The sequence below is a fragment of the Cherax quadricarinatus genome, chromosome 24, assembly GCF_038502225.1.
Source record: "Cherax quadricarinatus isolate ZL_2023a chromosome 24, ASM3850222v1, whole genome shotgun sequence".
NCBI classification, from domain to species: Eukaryota; Metazoa; Arthropoda; class Malacostraca; order Decapoda; family Parastacidae; genus Cherax; species Cherax quadricarinatus.
Genome location: NC_091315.1, coordinates 42974014 through 42990045, shown reverse-complemented (window position 1 = coordinate 42990045; position 16032 = coordinate 42974014). Strand labels below are relative to the sequence as shown.

General features: G+C 37.2%; 1 protein-coding gene across 1 annotated transcript in view; it reads right to left on the bottom strand.

Annotated features, from left to right (window-relative positions):
• Positions 1 to 16032, bottom strand: part of LOC128690778 (tetratricopeptide repeat protein 14) — a 93630-nt gene that overhangs the window by 30529 nt on the left and 47069 nt on the right. Inside the window, exons 4-6 of the mRNA XM_070088456.1 lie at positions 14312 to 14388; positions 12850 to 12975; positions 5808 to 6025 (exon numbers count right to left, since the gene is read on the bottom strand). Coding sequence (XP_069944557.1) covers positions 5808 to 6025; positions 12850 to 12975; positions 14312 to 14388 — 421 coding nt within the window. The remainder of the gene's footprint in view (positions 1 to 5807; positions 6026 to 12849; positions 12976 to 14311; positions 14389 to 16032) is intronic.

The following is a 16032-nucleotide window of genomic DNA, read 5'->3' as shown; positions in this document are numbered from 1 at the left end:
AAACTGGTTATTTTCATATAGTCGGACTTGAGTCCTGGAAATGGGAAGTACAATGCCTGCACTTTAAAGGAGGGGTTTGGGATATTGGCAGTTTGGAGGGATATGTTGTGTATCTTTATATGTGTATGCTTCTAGACTGTTGTATTCTGAGCACCTCTGCAAAAACAGTGATAATGTGCGAGTGTGGTGAAAGTGTTGAATGATGATGAAAGTATTTTTTTTGGGGGGGATTTTCTTTCTTTTTTGGGTCACCCTGCCTCGGTGGGAGACGGCCGACTTGTTGAGAAAAAAAAAAAAAAAAAAAAATATATGTACATGAGGGGCAACTGATATATTGGATCATTATTTAGTTGTAGCTACAGTTAGAGTAAGAGGTAGATGGGAAAAGAGGAAGGTGGCAACAACAAGTAAGAGGGAGGTGAAAGTGTATAAACTAAGGGGGGAGGAAGTTCGGGCGAGATATAAGCGACTATTGGCAGAAAGGTGGGCTAGTGCAAACATGAGTAGTGGGGGGTTGAAGAGGGTTGGAATAGTTTTAAAAATGCAGTATTGGAATGTGGGGCAGAAGTTTGTGGTTATAGGAGGGTGGGGGCAGGAGGAAAGAGGAGTGATTGGTGGAATGATGAAGTAAAGGGTGTGATAAAAGAGAAAAAGGTAGCTTACGAGAGGTTTTTACAAAGCAGAAGTGTTATAAGAAGAGCAGAGTATATGGAGAGTAAAAGAAAGGTGAAGAGAGTGTGAGAGAGTGCAAAAGGAGAGCAGATGAAAGAGTGGGAGAGGCACTGTCAAGAAATTTTAATGAAAATAAGAAAAAATTTTGGAGTGAGTTAAACAAGTTAAGAAAGCCTAGGGAAAGTATGGATTTGTCAGTTAAAAACAGAGTAGGGGAGTTAGTAGATGGGGAGAGGGAGGTATTAGGTAGATGGCGAGAATATTTTGAGGAACTTTTAAATGTTAAGGAAGAAAGGGAGGCGGTAATTTCATGCACTGGCCAGGGAGGTATACCATCTTTTAGGAGTGAAGAAGAGCAGAATGTAAGTGTGGTGGAGGTACGTGAGGCATTACGTAGAATGAAAGGGGGTAAAGCAGCTGGAACTGATGGGATCATGACAGAAATGTTAAAAGCAGGGGGGGATATAGTGTTGGAGTGGTTGGTACTTTTGTTTAATAAATGTATGAAAGAGGGGAAGGTACCTAGGGATTGGCGGAGAGCATGTATTGTCCCTTTATATAAAGGGAAAGGGGACAAAAGAGATTGTAAAAATTATAGAGGAATAAGTTTACTGAGTACACCAGGAAAAGTATACGGTAGGGTTATAATTGAAAGAATTAGAGGTAAGACAAAATGTAGAATTGCAGACGAGCAAGGAGGCTTCAGAGTGGGTAGGGGATGTGTAGATCAAGTGTTTACATTGAAGCATATATGTGAACAGTATTTAGATAAAGGTAGGGAAGTTTTTATTGCATTTATGGATTTAGAAAAGGCATACAATAGAGTGGATAGAGGAGCAATGTGGCAGATGTTGCAAGTATATGGAATAGGTGGTAAGTTACTAAATGCTGTAAAGAGCTTTTATGAGGATAGTGAGGCTCAGGTTAGGGTGTGTAGAAGAGAGGGAGAATACTTCCCGGTAAAAGTAGGTCTTAGACAGGGATGTGTAATGTCACCATGGTTGTTTAATATATTTATAGATGGGGTTGTAAAAGAAGTAAATGCTAGGGTGTTCGGGAGAGGGGTGGGATTAAATTATGGGGAATCAAATTCAAAATGGGAATTGACACAGTTACTTTTTGCTGATGATACTGTGCTTATGGGAGATTCTAAAGAAAAATTGCAAAGTTTAGTGGATGAGTTTGAGAATGTGTGTAAAATACACAAATAACCCGCACATAAAAGAGAGAAGCTTACAACGACGTTTCGGTCCGACTTGGACCATTGACAGTCACACCAAGTCGGACCGAAACGTCGTCGTAAGCTTCTCTCTTTTATGTGCAGGTTATTTGTGTATTGTTCCAGTCACGGTATTGTGCCTTTTTGTTATTTATTAATGTGTGTAAAGGTAGAAAGTTGAAAGTGAACATTGAAAAGAGTAAGGTGATGAGGGTATCAAATGATTTAGATATAGAAAAATTGGATATCAAATTGGGGAGGAGGAGTATGGAAGAAGTGAATGTTTTCAGATACTTGGGAGTTGACGTGTCGGCGGATGGGTTTATGAAGGATGAGGTTAATGATAGAATTGATGAGGGAAAAAAGGTGAGTAGTGCATTGAGGTATATGTGGAGTCAAAAAATGTTATCTATGGAGGCAAAGAAGGGAATGTATGAAAGTATAGTAGTACCAACACTCTTATATGGATGTGAAGCTTGGGTGGTAAATGCAGCAGCGAGGAGACGGTTGGAGGCAGTGGAGATGTCCTGTCTAAGGGCAATGTGTGGTGTAAATATTATGCAGAAAATTCGGAGTGTGGAAATTAACCCTTTCAGGGTCCGTCCCGTAGATCTACGGCTTTACGTTCAGGGTCCAAACCGTAGATCTACGCCATGAGCTCAGCTCACTCTGATAAACTGTGAGTGGTACATTTGGGCCTAGATATGAGAGAATACATCTATGTGGTATGTGTGCACCACATAAAACAGATCCTGAAGCACACTGTGTATAATGAGAGAAAAAAAATGAAATCATGATTTTTCGATTAAAACGGCAACTTTGCAGTGTTTTTTCGTATGTTTTTTATAGTTGTATTTGCGATTTCTTGGTCTCATTTGATAGAATGGAAGACATATTACAGAAATATAGATGATTTTGATTGGTTTTAGCACTGGAAATGGCTTGAAACTGAGCTCAAAGTAGCAGAAATGTTAAATTTTTGCCGATATTCAAGAGTAAACAAACGACCTCACACGTCTAATACACGTCAGCTGGTGGGTCTAATATACATTCACAAATATGGTGATGATATTTATACAATTATTACAGTATTGCATAACAGTAAATCTTCTATTTTTTGGTGTGAATAAAAATTCATTATGTGAATAAAAAATCAAAATGGAATTTATTTGTAAAGCCTCAAAACATAACTAATGAACAGAGGAAATGTTAGTTTAGTGCCAGGAATGCCTACATTGTTCATTCTGGACCCTATTTTGAAATTGGAATATTTTGAACTTTGTGTTAAATTGGCCAAATTAACAATTTCCGATCACTTTATTTTGTAGTTGAAACAGTTGACTTGGCGATTTCTTGTGCTCAATCGATAGAATAGAAGTAATACTAGTGAAATAGCTAAGAATTTGGTTGATTGGAATAATGTAATTGGCCTAAAATGGGAGTCAAAGTCGGCAAAATCGCCGATTCGTAAATATTGCTGACACATCAAAATTCGCGAAAGCATAATTTCGTCAATTTTCCACCAAATTTCGTACTTTTTGTTTTATTTCCTTCACAAAAAGATTCTCTACGATTTCATAAGAAAAAATAACAAATTTTTTTTTTGAAAATTCTTGGACACTGGTGCGTGACTCCAGATTTGGGCCTTGGACCCTGAAAGGGTTAAGAGAAGGTGTGGAGTTAATAAATTTATTAGTCTGAGTGCAGAAGAGGGGTTGTTGAGGTGGTTTGGTCATTTAGAGAGAATGGATCAAAGTAGAATGACATGGAAAGCATATAAATCTATAGGGGAAGGAAGGAGGGGTAGGGGTCGTCCTCGAAAGGGTTAGAAAGAGGGGGTAAAGGAGGTTTTGTGGGCAAGGGGCTTGGACTTCCAGCAAGCGTGCATGAGCGTGTTAGATAGGAGTGAATGGAGACGAATGATACTCGGGACCTGACAATCTGTTGGAGTGTGAGCAGGGTAATATTTAGTGAAGGGATTCAGGGAAACCGGTTATTTTCATATAGTCGGACTTGAGTCCTGGAAATGGGAAGTACAATGCCTGCACTTTAAAGGAGGGGTTTGGGACATTGGCAGTTTGGAGGGATATGTTGTGTATCTTTATACGTATATGCTTCTAAACTGTTGTATTCTGAGCACCTCTGCAAAAGCAGTGATAATGTGTGAGTGTGGTGAAAGTGTTGAATGATGATGAAAGTATTTTCTTTTTGGGGATTTTCTTTCTTTTTTGGGTCACCCTGCCTCGGTGGGAGACGGCCGACTTGTTGAAAAAAAAAAAAAAAAAAAAAAAAGAATTGTTATCTGGCATTTATATGCATTTATAAAATGGCGTTCTGCTTCCAGCAATGTCCACTTTCCGGCAGTAGCCTGGAACCTAACGTGCTGTGTAAGTGGGGCCCTACTGTATACATTCCCATCTGGGTTTTGTTTCCTTAATAGTTCTGGTTCTTCTTTATTTCCTCTTATCTCCACAGGAAAGTGGAACAGATTTCTTCCTCCATAAGCCATGCATGTCATAAGAGATGACTAAAGTGCTGGGAGCTAGGGGCTAGTAACCCCTTTTCCTGTATAAATTACTAAATTTAAAAAAGAAAAACTTTTGTTTGTCATTTTAGGTCACCCTACCTCGATAAGATATAACCGGTTTCTTGGGAAAACAAAAAATATATCCATGGGTACTCAATTATCATTGCAAAAGGCAATATTATTCTTATACTTCGTTGTATACTTGATAATGATACTGCTTTATTTCTGTGAGAATACCGATAATGCATATGCATGGGTAGACACACAAGAAAATTAGTAAGCACAAAGAGCCACACCAGAAAATGAGGAAAGTAGAGGCACACGGAACAGGAGGGTAAATTTTTCCAGGATAGAGGCATGGTTGACAAATAGGAAACTGTGTTTGCATAAATGGGACGAAATCAAAGTTGGGATACGTCACAAGCAGTGTTCCACAGTGATCAGTGTTGGGCCCCTTTGTTGTTAGGTTTTAGCTAGCTAGCCTTCAATCTTCAGTAGAGAAGAAATCACTTAGTATGTTTGGTTTTTTGGTGTTATTTATAGCTAACGGGCTATAAATTACTCCCAATTTAAAAATACATTACAAGACTAACAAAAGCAGTTAAAAGAGCCACCTCATTACCTGTTGAAGAATTGAGACACTTATGCAACATATGGGAATCTTTATTGAAGAAACGTTTTGCCATACAGTGGCTTCATCAGTCTCATACAATGCAGGAAGGTATAAGGAGAGGAGGAGTTTGAGGTAATCAGCCCTTAGCCTGGAGTCGATGTGTTCAGTCCATCAATCTTGTAGAAAGTACAGCACAGGGCCGAAGCAATGGCTTATATACTGTGGTCAGGTGAGGCAAAGCAGGAGGAGACGGGGTCATACCTTCCTGCTTTGTATAAGACTGATGATGCCACTGTGTGGCAAAACGTTTCTTCAATAAAGATTCCCATATGTTGCACAAGTGTCTCAATTCTTCCACTTGTCAGTTTTCAAAATCATTCATCACATCTGTCAGACACTGCATCATCATGGGATCTTGATACAAAAAATTCTTCAAAACCTGTCCAATCTTTGGTCAAAGACCTACTTAGACTAGTGGATGGTTCCACTATGACCCCCACCTCCTCCTGCTTCGCCTTGCCTGACTACAGTATATAAGCCACTGCTTTGGCCCTGTGCTGTACTTTCTACAAGATTGATGGAGTGAACACATCAACTCCAGGCTGATGGACTGATTACTTCAAACTCCTCCTCTCCTTATACCTTCCTGCTTTGTACAAGACTGATGAAGCCACTGTGTGGCAAAACGTTTTTTCAATAAAGATTCCCATATGTTGCATAAGTGTCTCAATTCTTCAACTTGTCGGTTTTCAAAACCATTCATCACACCTCATTACCTGATGATGGCTGGCCGATCATTCAGAGTAACCTTCCCAAGTTTAACTTTATCTTTCATATGTGGTGGAATGGTGACTCCATTAGTACCAACAAGTAAATATTTATCAGTAGCATCCACTTCTAACACCTCAACCCATAACCGTGTCCGTAGCATCCATCGTCCTAAGTTGTCTTGATCTACTGGTTCTGGCTGGGAATCTTCAAGACGGAGATGAGCCTGTGACAGAGAGTAATAATGATTTATCTTATTTTTTAAAAGAAAATGTTGCATAGTATAATTTTTATTTTTTTAATCTATAATATCAGTACAAAGTACAGTGTGACATGCATTATATTTAATAAAAAACATAATGCCCCAATTTATTTACCAAATGACCCTCAAATAATGTAAAATATAGCTTTCACTAGCTTTGTTTGGATTAGATTTATGCAAATTTACCATTATGTGATGCCCTGTTTCTATCGGTAATTCAGTATATACAACTAAAGACACCAGTGCTGGGGTCTACTTGGCAGGGACCTGAACACAAGGATCAGCAAAGGCAGAGGTGCCTGCTGGAGAGACAACATGAACAATGCCCGCACTATTAACCACAAAAAAAGAACCATCCAATGAACTTCCCCAGTGACTAGTTATCAAGGAAACAGAAAGACAGAACCGACTATTTAGAATCTGCTCTGACTGCTATAATTAACACCATCACACAGAAATTAGGTTCATTCCTAATTTCTAAAACCCTGGCCAAATTCTTTCTCAATGGATACGACTCTGCTATTACGTAAAACTAAGTACAGAATTCAGCCTACTGGTGCAATAAATTTTCCACTTCAATATTTCAACTTGACTGAGTAAAATTACTGCAAGTGATATCATCTATCCATCTGTACTTCTCATCTCACCTCCCTCCACAATGCCATAAATGCATACCATATCTTAGTATTTATTTATTTATTATTAAATTGGACATGATACATAGATGTACAAAGAAATACAGTGGTTAAGTGTACATGCCAAAAGCCCCTTGTATGCACAGCATTATGGGCAGGCTTAAAATTAACTTCTAAAGATTAACTAAGCAATGATATATTCAGTGGTAAAAATTACAGTAAACAAATAACAATTAAGCACAAATGAGTATTTCAAAGACAAGTCATATGGTCATTTGACGAGTTACTGTGCATTCAAGAGAATGGAGTATTCTATTAGGCAATATAATTAAAAAAAACAAGTTTGATAGGGTCACAGGTTATACATTTATGAGATACAGTTATTCAATATTTATTTAGTTGTTGTGGGTGAGTAAGAGGTTTTTAAGAAGAGACTTGAATTTATAAACAGTGTTTCTTTTATATTCACAGGTAATGAATTCCAGATTTTAGGGCCTTTTATATGCATTGAGTTTATGCATAGTGTGAGATGGACATGAGGAACATCAAAGAGTGATCTGTGCCTTGTGTTATGGTCATGAGTTCTGTTGAGGTTGGTAAGGAGACGTTTGAGGGGAGGGTTTATATCCGAGTTAAGTGTTCTATGTATGTAGTAGGTACAATAATAAGTATGGATGTTTAGTATGGTGAGTAGGTTTAGAGTTTTGAATATTGGTGGAGTGCGCTGCCTGTAGTGGGAATTTGTTATCATTCTTACTGCAGCCTATTGTTGGGTAATTAATGGTCTGAAATAGTTTATTGTTGTTGAACCCAATGCACAAATTAGATAGGTGAGATAGGGGTAAATGAGTGAGTGATAGAGGGCCAGGATGGCTGACTGTGGAACAGAGTACCGTATCTTCGATAGTATGCATATGGTCTTAGAAATTTTCTTGGAAATTTGTTGAACATGTGTTTGAAATTTGAGTCTATTAACAAAGTGGATTCCTAAGAATTTTCCCTCTGTGAGCTTCGTGATAGGTGAGCCGTTCATCATTATGTTAAGAAGGACATCCGTCGCTGTTTCCAAAGAGAATGTAGTAGGTTTTGTCAATGTTGAGAGTAAGTTTGTTAGTCATCATCCAGGTAGATATTTTCTGTAATTCGGTATTTACAGTATTGGCTAGCATGACTGGGCTTGGGTGAGAGAAGACATATGTAGTGTCATCTGCAAATAGTGTGGGTTTGAGTAGTCGAGATGCATTTGGTAGGTCGTTTATGTAAATGAGAAAGAGAAGAGGGCCAGGGACACTTCCCTGTGGGACACCAACTGTAATTGACTGTGTGGAAGAGTTTGCTCCATTTGTGTACACATATTGGCTTCTGTTTCTGAGGTATGACTTTAGGTAGTTGAGGGAGTGCCCTCTTGTACCAGAGTGTGACAATTTTATGTGGAGCAAATAATGGTCAACTGTATCAAAGGCTTTACGTAAATCAATGAATATCCCCAATGGGACTTCTTTTTTCTCGAGTGCAGTGCATATTTGTTCTAACGTGTATAATAGCATCATTCATATTTTTATTAGGCCTGAACCAAAACTGACAGGGGCTGAGTATGTTGTGGGAGATGAGGTAGGAATAGATTCGCTTATGAATTAATTTTTCAAAGATTTTAGAGAGAGGGTATAAGTTGGATATTGGCTTATAGTTATTCAAGTCTGTTTGGTCTCCTCCTTTATGTATCGGGGTGATCCTCGCTATTTTGAGAACTGTAGGAAAGGTAGAGTATTCGATGGATTTGTTAAAGTGTGTTGCAATGATTGGTGACAGCACTTGCGAAGTTTTTATGTGGTAAGGTATTTATATCTCGTGTCTTGTTTTTTAGTGTGTTGATAATAAGGGAGACTTCTGTTGGGTTAGTTGGAGCTAGGAACAGTGTGTTCGGGTAGTTACCAGTGAGGTAGTCATTGGGTGGGGTATTTGAGCTTGGGATTTTATCGGCAAGGTTTTTTCCTATGGTGGAGAAGAAAACGTCGAGTCTGTTTGCTGTTTCAGTTGGTGGGAGTTGGGGTTCGTCTGGTTTTGTTATTTCAATTGCGCTATTTCCTGATATCTGTTTTGTTCCTAGAATTTCTGATAGGGTTTTCCAGGTCTTTTTTATATCACCTTTTAAGTTGGATAGTCTGTTCTCATAATACAATTTTTTATCCCTTCTCGTCAGGCTGGTTAGGATTGACGAGTAACGTTTTGTTTGGTCTCTGGTTACGTGACCCACTCTGTACTGTTTTTCGTATAGGTGCTTTGTATTTATGGATTCGAGGATGATGGGTGTTAGCCAAGGACTGTTCAGTCTCTTAGTTGTGCTCTGCTTAGTTTTTTTAGGGCAGTGCTTGTTATAGAGGTATTGGGTCTTTTTTAGAAAATTATTAATACATTCTTCAATATCTGTATAGATTTCTAGCTCAGTATGCCAGTCGATGTTTGTCATTGCTGTTGTGGAGTTATTAATGGTTGCCTCATTATGAAGTCTGTAAGTGACTTTAGTAGTGTCTTGGGGTAATTTACCTAGATTGGTTATGAGAAAGGTAGGGTAGTGGTCTGTGGTATTATCTGTGATTATGCTTGATTTTAAAGGGGATATGGTGTTGGTCCAGATGTGGTCTAGTAGGGAAATGCTAATCTCTGTAATTCTTGTAGGTTTTGTTACTGTTGGTAGCAACAAGCAGTTACTCATAGTGTTTGTGAATTCAGTAACATGTGGGTCCTGGTCTTGCAGGAGGCTTATACTGAAGTCACCTGAGAGTAGTAAGTGATCTAGTATCAGTTATCATTCTTCCTAGGTTTTCACTAAAATGGCTAATGTCTGACTGGTCTCTGTGTTTATCACTGTGAGAGGTTTTTGTAGGTAGTATTTGGATTTTGAATTTAGCTTGTAGGTTTTGTTACTGTTGGTAGCAACAAGCAGTTACTCATAGTGTTTGTGAATTCAGTAACATGTGGGTCCTGGTCTTGCAGGAGGCTTATACTGAAGTCACCTGAGAGTAGTAAGTGATCTTTATTCATGTGTGCATCAGTTATCATTCTTCCTAGGTTTTCACTAAAATGGCTAATGTCTGACTGGTACTCTGCAGATGTTTATCACTGTGAGAGGTTGACATCTGTAGTATCAGGCTTCAGCCAAGTTTCGGTGAGAGTAATGATGGACATACTGGCATGCAGGGAATTTAGTAATGCTGTGAGGTCATCGTAATGTTTGCTTTAAGATCTGACACTGTAGTTAAAGACAGTTATGTTGTTGTTGGCTCTGAGAAGTGCCTTTGATTGTTCTGTGTAGTAATTACAGTTGCTGTTTGATTCATTTAAGTCATTCAATAAGAGGTTGGTATCAGGATCAATGCTTGTAATCATAAGATTTATAGTGAATCTATAATTAGACTTAAGTATAAGACAAAGTAAATATTCTAAAGCTAAAAAATAGCACCTGAATTATTTTAACAAATGTAAATATATGAACTAAGATAGTTCTTTAAAGCTAAAATAAAGGAGACAATATAAAAGGGACTAAAATAAGTTGTGGTGAACAAATAAAGTGGTGATCAAATAGAGGAGCTAGGGAATATAATAGTAAAATAATGAACGTATTACACTTTAGCACCTGAGAATAGCACCTTGATTATTTTAACAATTGTGAATATATGAACTAAGGTAGTTATTTAAAGCTAAAATAAAGGAAAAATATATAAGGGACTAAACTAAATGCAGTGGACCCCCGCATAACATTGGCATCGCATAGTGTTAAATCCGCATAGCGATACATTTTATCGCTAAAATTTTGCCTCGCATAGTGTTAAAAAATTCGCCCAACGCGATTCGTCCGAGACAGGTCCATGCAGCCTGAGCCAGCCTCACTTGTTCTGCCAGTGGCATTGTTTACAAGCCAGCCTCTGCGGTAACATTCAAGCATACAATCGGAACATTTCATATTATTACAGCCTTTTTATAGTGATTTCACCTGAAAAATAAGTGACCATGGGCCCCAAGAAAGCTTCTAGTGCCAACCCTACAGGAATAAGGGTGAGAATTACTATGGAGATGAAGAAAGAGATCATTGCTAAGTATGAAAGTGGAGCGCGTGTCTCCGAGCTGGCCAGGTTGTATAGTAAACTCCAATCAACCACCGCTTCTATTGTGTCCAAGAGAACGGCAATCAAGGAAGCTGTTCTTGCCAAAGGTTTAACTGTGCTTTCGAAACAGAGATCGCAAGTGATAGAAGATGTTGAGAGACTGTTACTGGTGTGGATAAACGAAAAACAGATAGTAGGCGATAGCATCTCTCAAGCGATCGTAAGTGAAAAGGCTAGGAAGTTGCACGAGGATTTAATTAGAAAAATGCCTGCAACTAGTGGTGATGCAAGTGAATTTAAGGCCAGCAAAGGTTGGTTTGAGAGATTTAAGAGGCGTAGTGGCATACACAGTGTGATAAGGCATGGTGAGCCTGCCAGTTCGGAGAGAGAAATTGAAGAAGTTGCCTACTTCAAAGATTAAGGAAATCTGTGCAAAGTGGCTTGAAGTGCAAACCTTCATGGATGAAAATCACCTTCAGACAGCTATTGCAAGCCGTGCTGGTGACTATTACACTGACACTGTTGTGAAACACTTTAGGAAAGTCATAAAGGAACGAGAGGTACAGGTCACTATGGACAGATATGTTGTGCGACAGAAGTCCAGTGACTCTGAAGCTGGTCCTAGTGGCATTAAAAGAAGAAGGGAAGCAACCCCAGAAAAGGACTTGACACCTCAAGTCCTAATGGAAGGGGATTTCCCTTCTAAACACTTAAGCCATCCAGTCTCCCCTCCTCCCATCCCATCAGTCATCACCACATCTTCAATAAAGGTAAGTGTCATGTAACTGTGCATGTTTTCTTAAGTTTGTGTGTATTAAAATTAATATTTCATGTGGTAATTTTTTTTTTTCATACTTTTGGGTGTCTTGCACGGATTAATTTGATTTCCATTATTTCTTATGGGAAAAATTAATTCGCATAACGATAATTTCGCATAACATTGAGCTCTCAGGAACGGATTAATAGCGTTATGCGGGGTCCACTGTAATGGTAAACAAAGTTAAATGGACAGATAGTCACTATGATATAATATTGATTTAGGAGTAAGATCTGACTTGTAATATATAATAAGTTGAGCAATTAATTGCACTATAAAAAGTAAAAAAAAAAAATATGAGGTAGTTGGTACAGTACTAGCTAGTAAATGATAGTTTTGGGAATTGCACAATAATGAAGTTGGAATATACACTAATTGCACCACACAATATAAAAGGGACTAAATTAAGTAGTGGTAAACAAAATTAAATGGACAGGTAGCAAGGTAGTAGGTTGATAAGCAGCAACCACCCAGGGAGGTACTACTGTCCTGCCAAGTGTGTAAAATGAAAGCCTGTAATTGTTTTACACGATGGTAGGATTACTATTGTCTCTTTTTCTGTCTCATACGCTTAGGTCACACTACACATTTAAGTATATATGTACAAGTATATACATGTACATGTATATATACATACACACACACACCCCTGTGGGTTTTCTTCTATTTTCTTACTAGTTCTTGTTTATTTTCTCTTATCTCCATGGGGAAGTAGAACAGAATTCTTCCTTTGTAAACCATACATGTCGTAAGAGGCGACTAACATGCTGGGAGCCAGAGGCTAGTAAACCCTTATCCTGTATACACTACTAAAGTTAAAAAGAGAAATTTTTGTTTTTCTTTTGGGTCCACCCTGCTTTGGTGGGATGCAGCCTGTGCCTTGAAAGAAGAAAGATCTTATTAACATACGTACTTGTTGGTATATTTTACCACTGATACGCAAGTACTGCTCATTTTTGTTTCATCTTGCTCCTCTACAATCATTGTAAAGCAACAGACTTTGTAGCCTGAGGCCTGAACAAAACCAAGCGTGACCTGCATATTTTCCCATGGTATTAATAAAGAATTAAAAGTGATTTTTTTTAAGATTTAGTCAACCATTATCCCATTTCTGGCAGGCGCTTTGTTAAATTTTCACAATGTGAATTTTTTTCATATAATGATCCACAGTATCTAAGTGAACAATGATCCTAAAACTGAAAAAGAAATGCCTGAGGCAAGAAGAGGCCCTACCTTGATATCAGTATCAAAGAGGTCTCTAACTGTATTCCCCAATGTTGCTTGAACCTTAACACAATGGAGTAATTCATGGATGTAACTTGCAACTCTAACAAATAGCAGGTGTCCACGTTTCACAGTCTGAAAATTAACCATAAATTTGTAAGTTTATATATATAGAGCACATGAAACAATACAAAACATATTTGACCATTATGTTTACAAATATAGTTCCATCACATACAGACAAATATACATATATCATCATTTACTTACGTCCTGCTTTCAAAATACATATAGTCAAGTACAAAGGATTAAAAATGGTGACAGTGAAGCCCATCCTTTCACATTACCTTCCACAATAAGTAGCATTACCCTTAGAGGGTCCAGAGCCCAATCTGAAAATTCCCCATAGGGTCCAAGAATTTACAAAAAAAAAAAAAAAAAAAAAAAAAAAAAAAAAATCTTGTGAAATGGTAGAGAATCTTTTTCTGAAGGTAATTTGATAAAAAATTGCCAAGATTATGCTCTTGTGAATTTTGCTGTCAGCGATATTTACGCATCAGCAATTTTGCCCACTCTGAGTCCTATTTTTGGCCAATTACATTGTTCCATTAGATCAAATTCTTTGCTATTTCACTAGTATGTGTTCCATTTTATCTACTGAGCACAAGAAATAGCCCAATTAACTATTTCATCTACCCAATAAAGTGATCAGTAATTGGTAATTTGCCCAATTTCCCACAAAGTTCAAAATATTCCAATTTCAAAATAAGGTCCAGAATAAACAATGAAGGCATTTCTGGCACTAAAATAACATTTCTTCTGTTTATTAGTTACATTTCCAGGCTTTACAGATGAATTCCATTTATAATTTGTATTCACAAAGAATTTTTATTCACACCAAAAAATAAAAGATTTACTGTTATGCAATATTGTGATAATTGTATAAATAATATCAGTGCATTTGTGAATGCACATCAGACCCACCAGTTGACATGTATTGGATGTGTGATGTGATTTGTTTCCTATTGAACATCAGCAAAAATTGAACATTTCTGCTATTTGAGCTCAATTTCAAGCTATTTTCAGTACTAAGCCCAATTAAAATCATTCCTATTTCTGTAATATATCTTCCATTCTATCAAATGAGACCAAGAAAATGTGACTACAACCATAAAAATCACACAAAAATACACCGCAAAGTCGCTGTTTTAATCCAAAAACATGGTCGCAGTTTCTTTCTCATTATGCACTGTGTGCTGCAGGATTTGTTTTACATGGTGCACACTTACCACATAGATGCATTCTCTCATATCTAGAGACAAATTTACTGCTCACAGCTTATCTGAGTGAGCTGAGCTCATGGCTTCAAAGCCATAAAACTATGGGATGGACCCTCAATAAATAACTCCAAAGCTTACCAAATGTTACAATGCCTGTTAAAATTTTATTAAGTATGCTGGTAAGTTCATACCTTAAAAAATACATCCTCTCTGATATTTTTGGGTACTTTCATATAGTACTCAATGGGAGGGAGACGATCACGCCGGTCTGAAAAAAAAAAAAGCACAATCATCTGCTTTTGCACATTAAGAATATATTTTGGTAAAATATGTCTTCATATCTCCCTTCACATTCACAGTCAATAACCATACCCTTGACATTCTTAGTCTTCGTACATTACCAGTTTCTTCGTGAGGTATTAAACCACTCTCACCCTAATCACCAATTCTAATGTTCCTATAGAGACTGCAGTCACATAGCTCCAGTAACTATGTCTTTCATTTTGGTAATCAAACATGCTGTTTTCATTCCATAACCATGCGAAATGTTGAGAGTATTTAGTTTTGAATATAAACAATAATTACAAAATTTCATGCAAGGAGAAGTATTATTCTTGGAAATGGACTGATAAAAGCCAATGATAGGTAAAACCTCTTTGTAATCAAGAAAAACAAGTGTTGCACACACACACACACACACACACACACACACACACACACACACACACACAATCATATTCACCTAAATAACAAAAAAAGGCACAATACCGTGACAGGAACGATACACAAATAACCCGCACATAAAAGAAAGAAGCTTACGACGACGTTTCGGTCCGACTTGGACCATTGACAACGTTGTCATAAGCTTCTCTCTTTTATGTGCGGGTTATTTGTGTATCATATTCACCTACTTGTCAGTTTTGTATGCTAATAATATATGTAAAATAGATGGGTCCCCTAGGTAGTAGGTTGGTAGACATGCAAGATTTCAGGTACATCTTGCTACTTCTTCTTACACTTAGGTCACACTACACATACATGTAAAAGCATATATATACACACACCCCTATGGGTTTTCTTCTATTTTCTTTCTAGTTCTTGTTCTTGTTTATTTCCTCTTATCTCCATTGGGAAGTGGAACAGAATTCTTCCTCCGTAAGCCATGAGTGTTGTAAGAGGCGACTAAAATGCCAGGAGCAAGGGGCTAGTAACCCCTTCTTCTGTACAAATTACTAAATTTAAAAAGAAAAACTTTCGTTTTTCTTTTTGGGCCACCCTTCCTTGGTGGGATACGGCCGGTTTGTTAAAAAAAAAAAAAAAAAAAAGGAATGTTGGCGCCTTTTTTTATGTCTCATAAACATGCAGGATACCAGGTATATCTTGCCACTTCTACTTACAATTAGGTCACACTACACATGCATGTGCAAATGTAAACACTTGATCTACACATCATACCCCTACCCACTCTAAAACCTCCTTGCTCATCAGCAATCCTACATTCTGTCTTACCTCAAATTCTTTCAATATAATAATAATAATAATAATAATAATAATAAAATAAATAAATAAAATAAAATATATATATATATACATGTGTGTGTATATGTGTATATATATATATATATATATATATATATATATATATATATATATATATATATATATATATATATATATATATATGTGTATATATATATATATATATATATATGTATGTTTTTGAGAGCTTTATGAATTTGTAGTCCTGAGTTCATAGATGAGGAAATATCCAAAATTTATGAAATAGGTAATGATTTAAAATACCCAAGAAATGTAATTGATAAATCTTTTAAAGTTGCTAGAAATACTTTTTACAATCCAAAAAGGGACAACCAGCCTTATTCAACTAAAAATATGTTGGTTCTCCCTTACC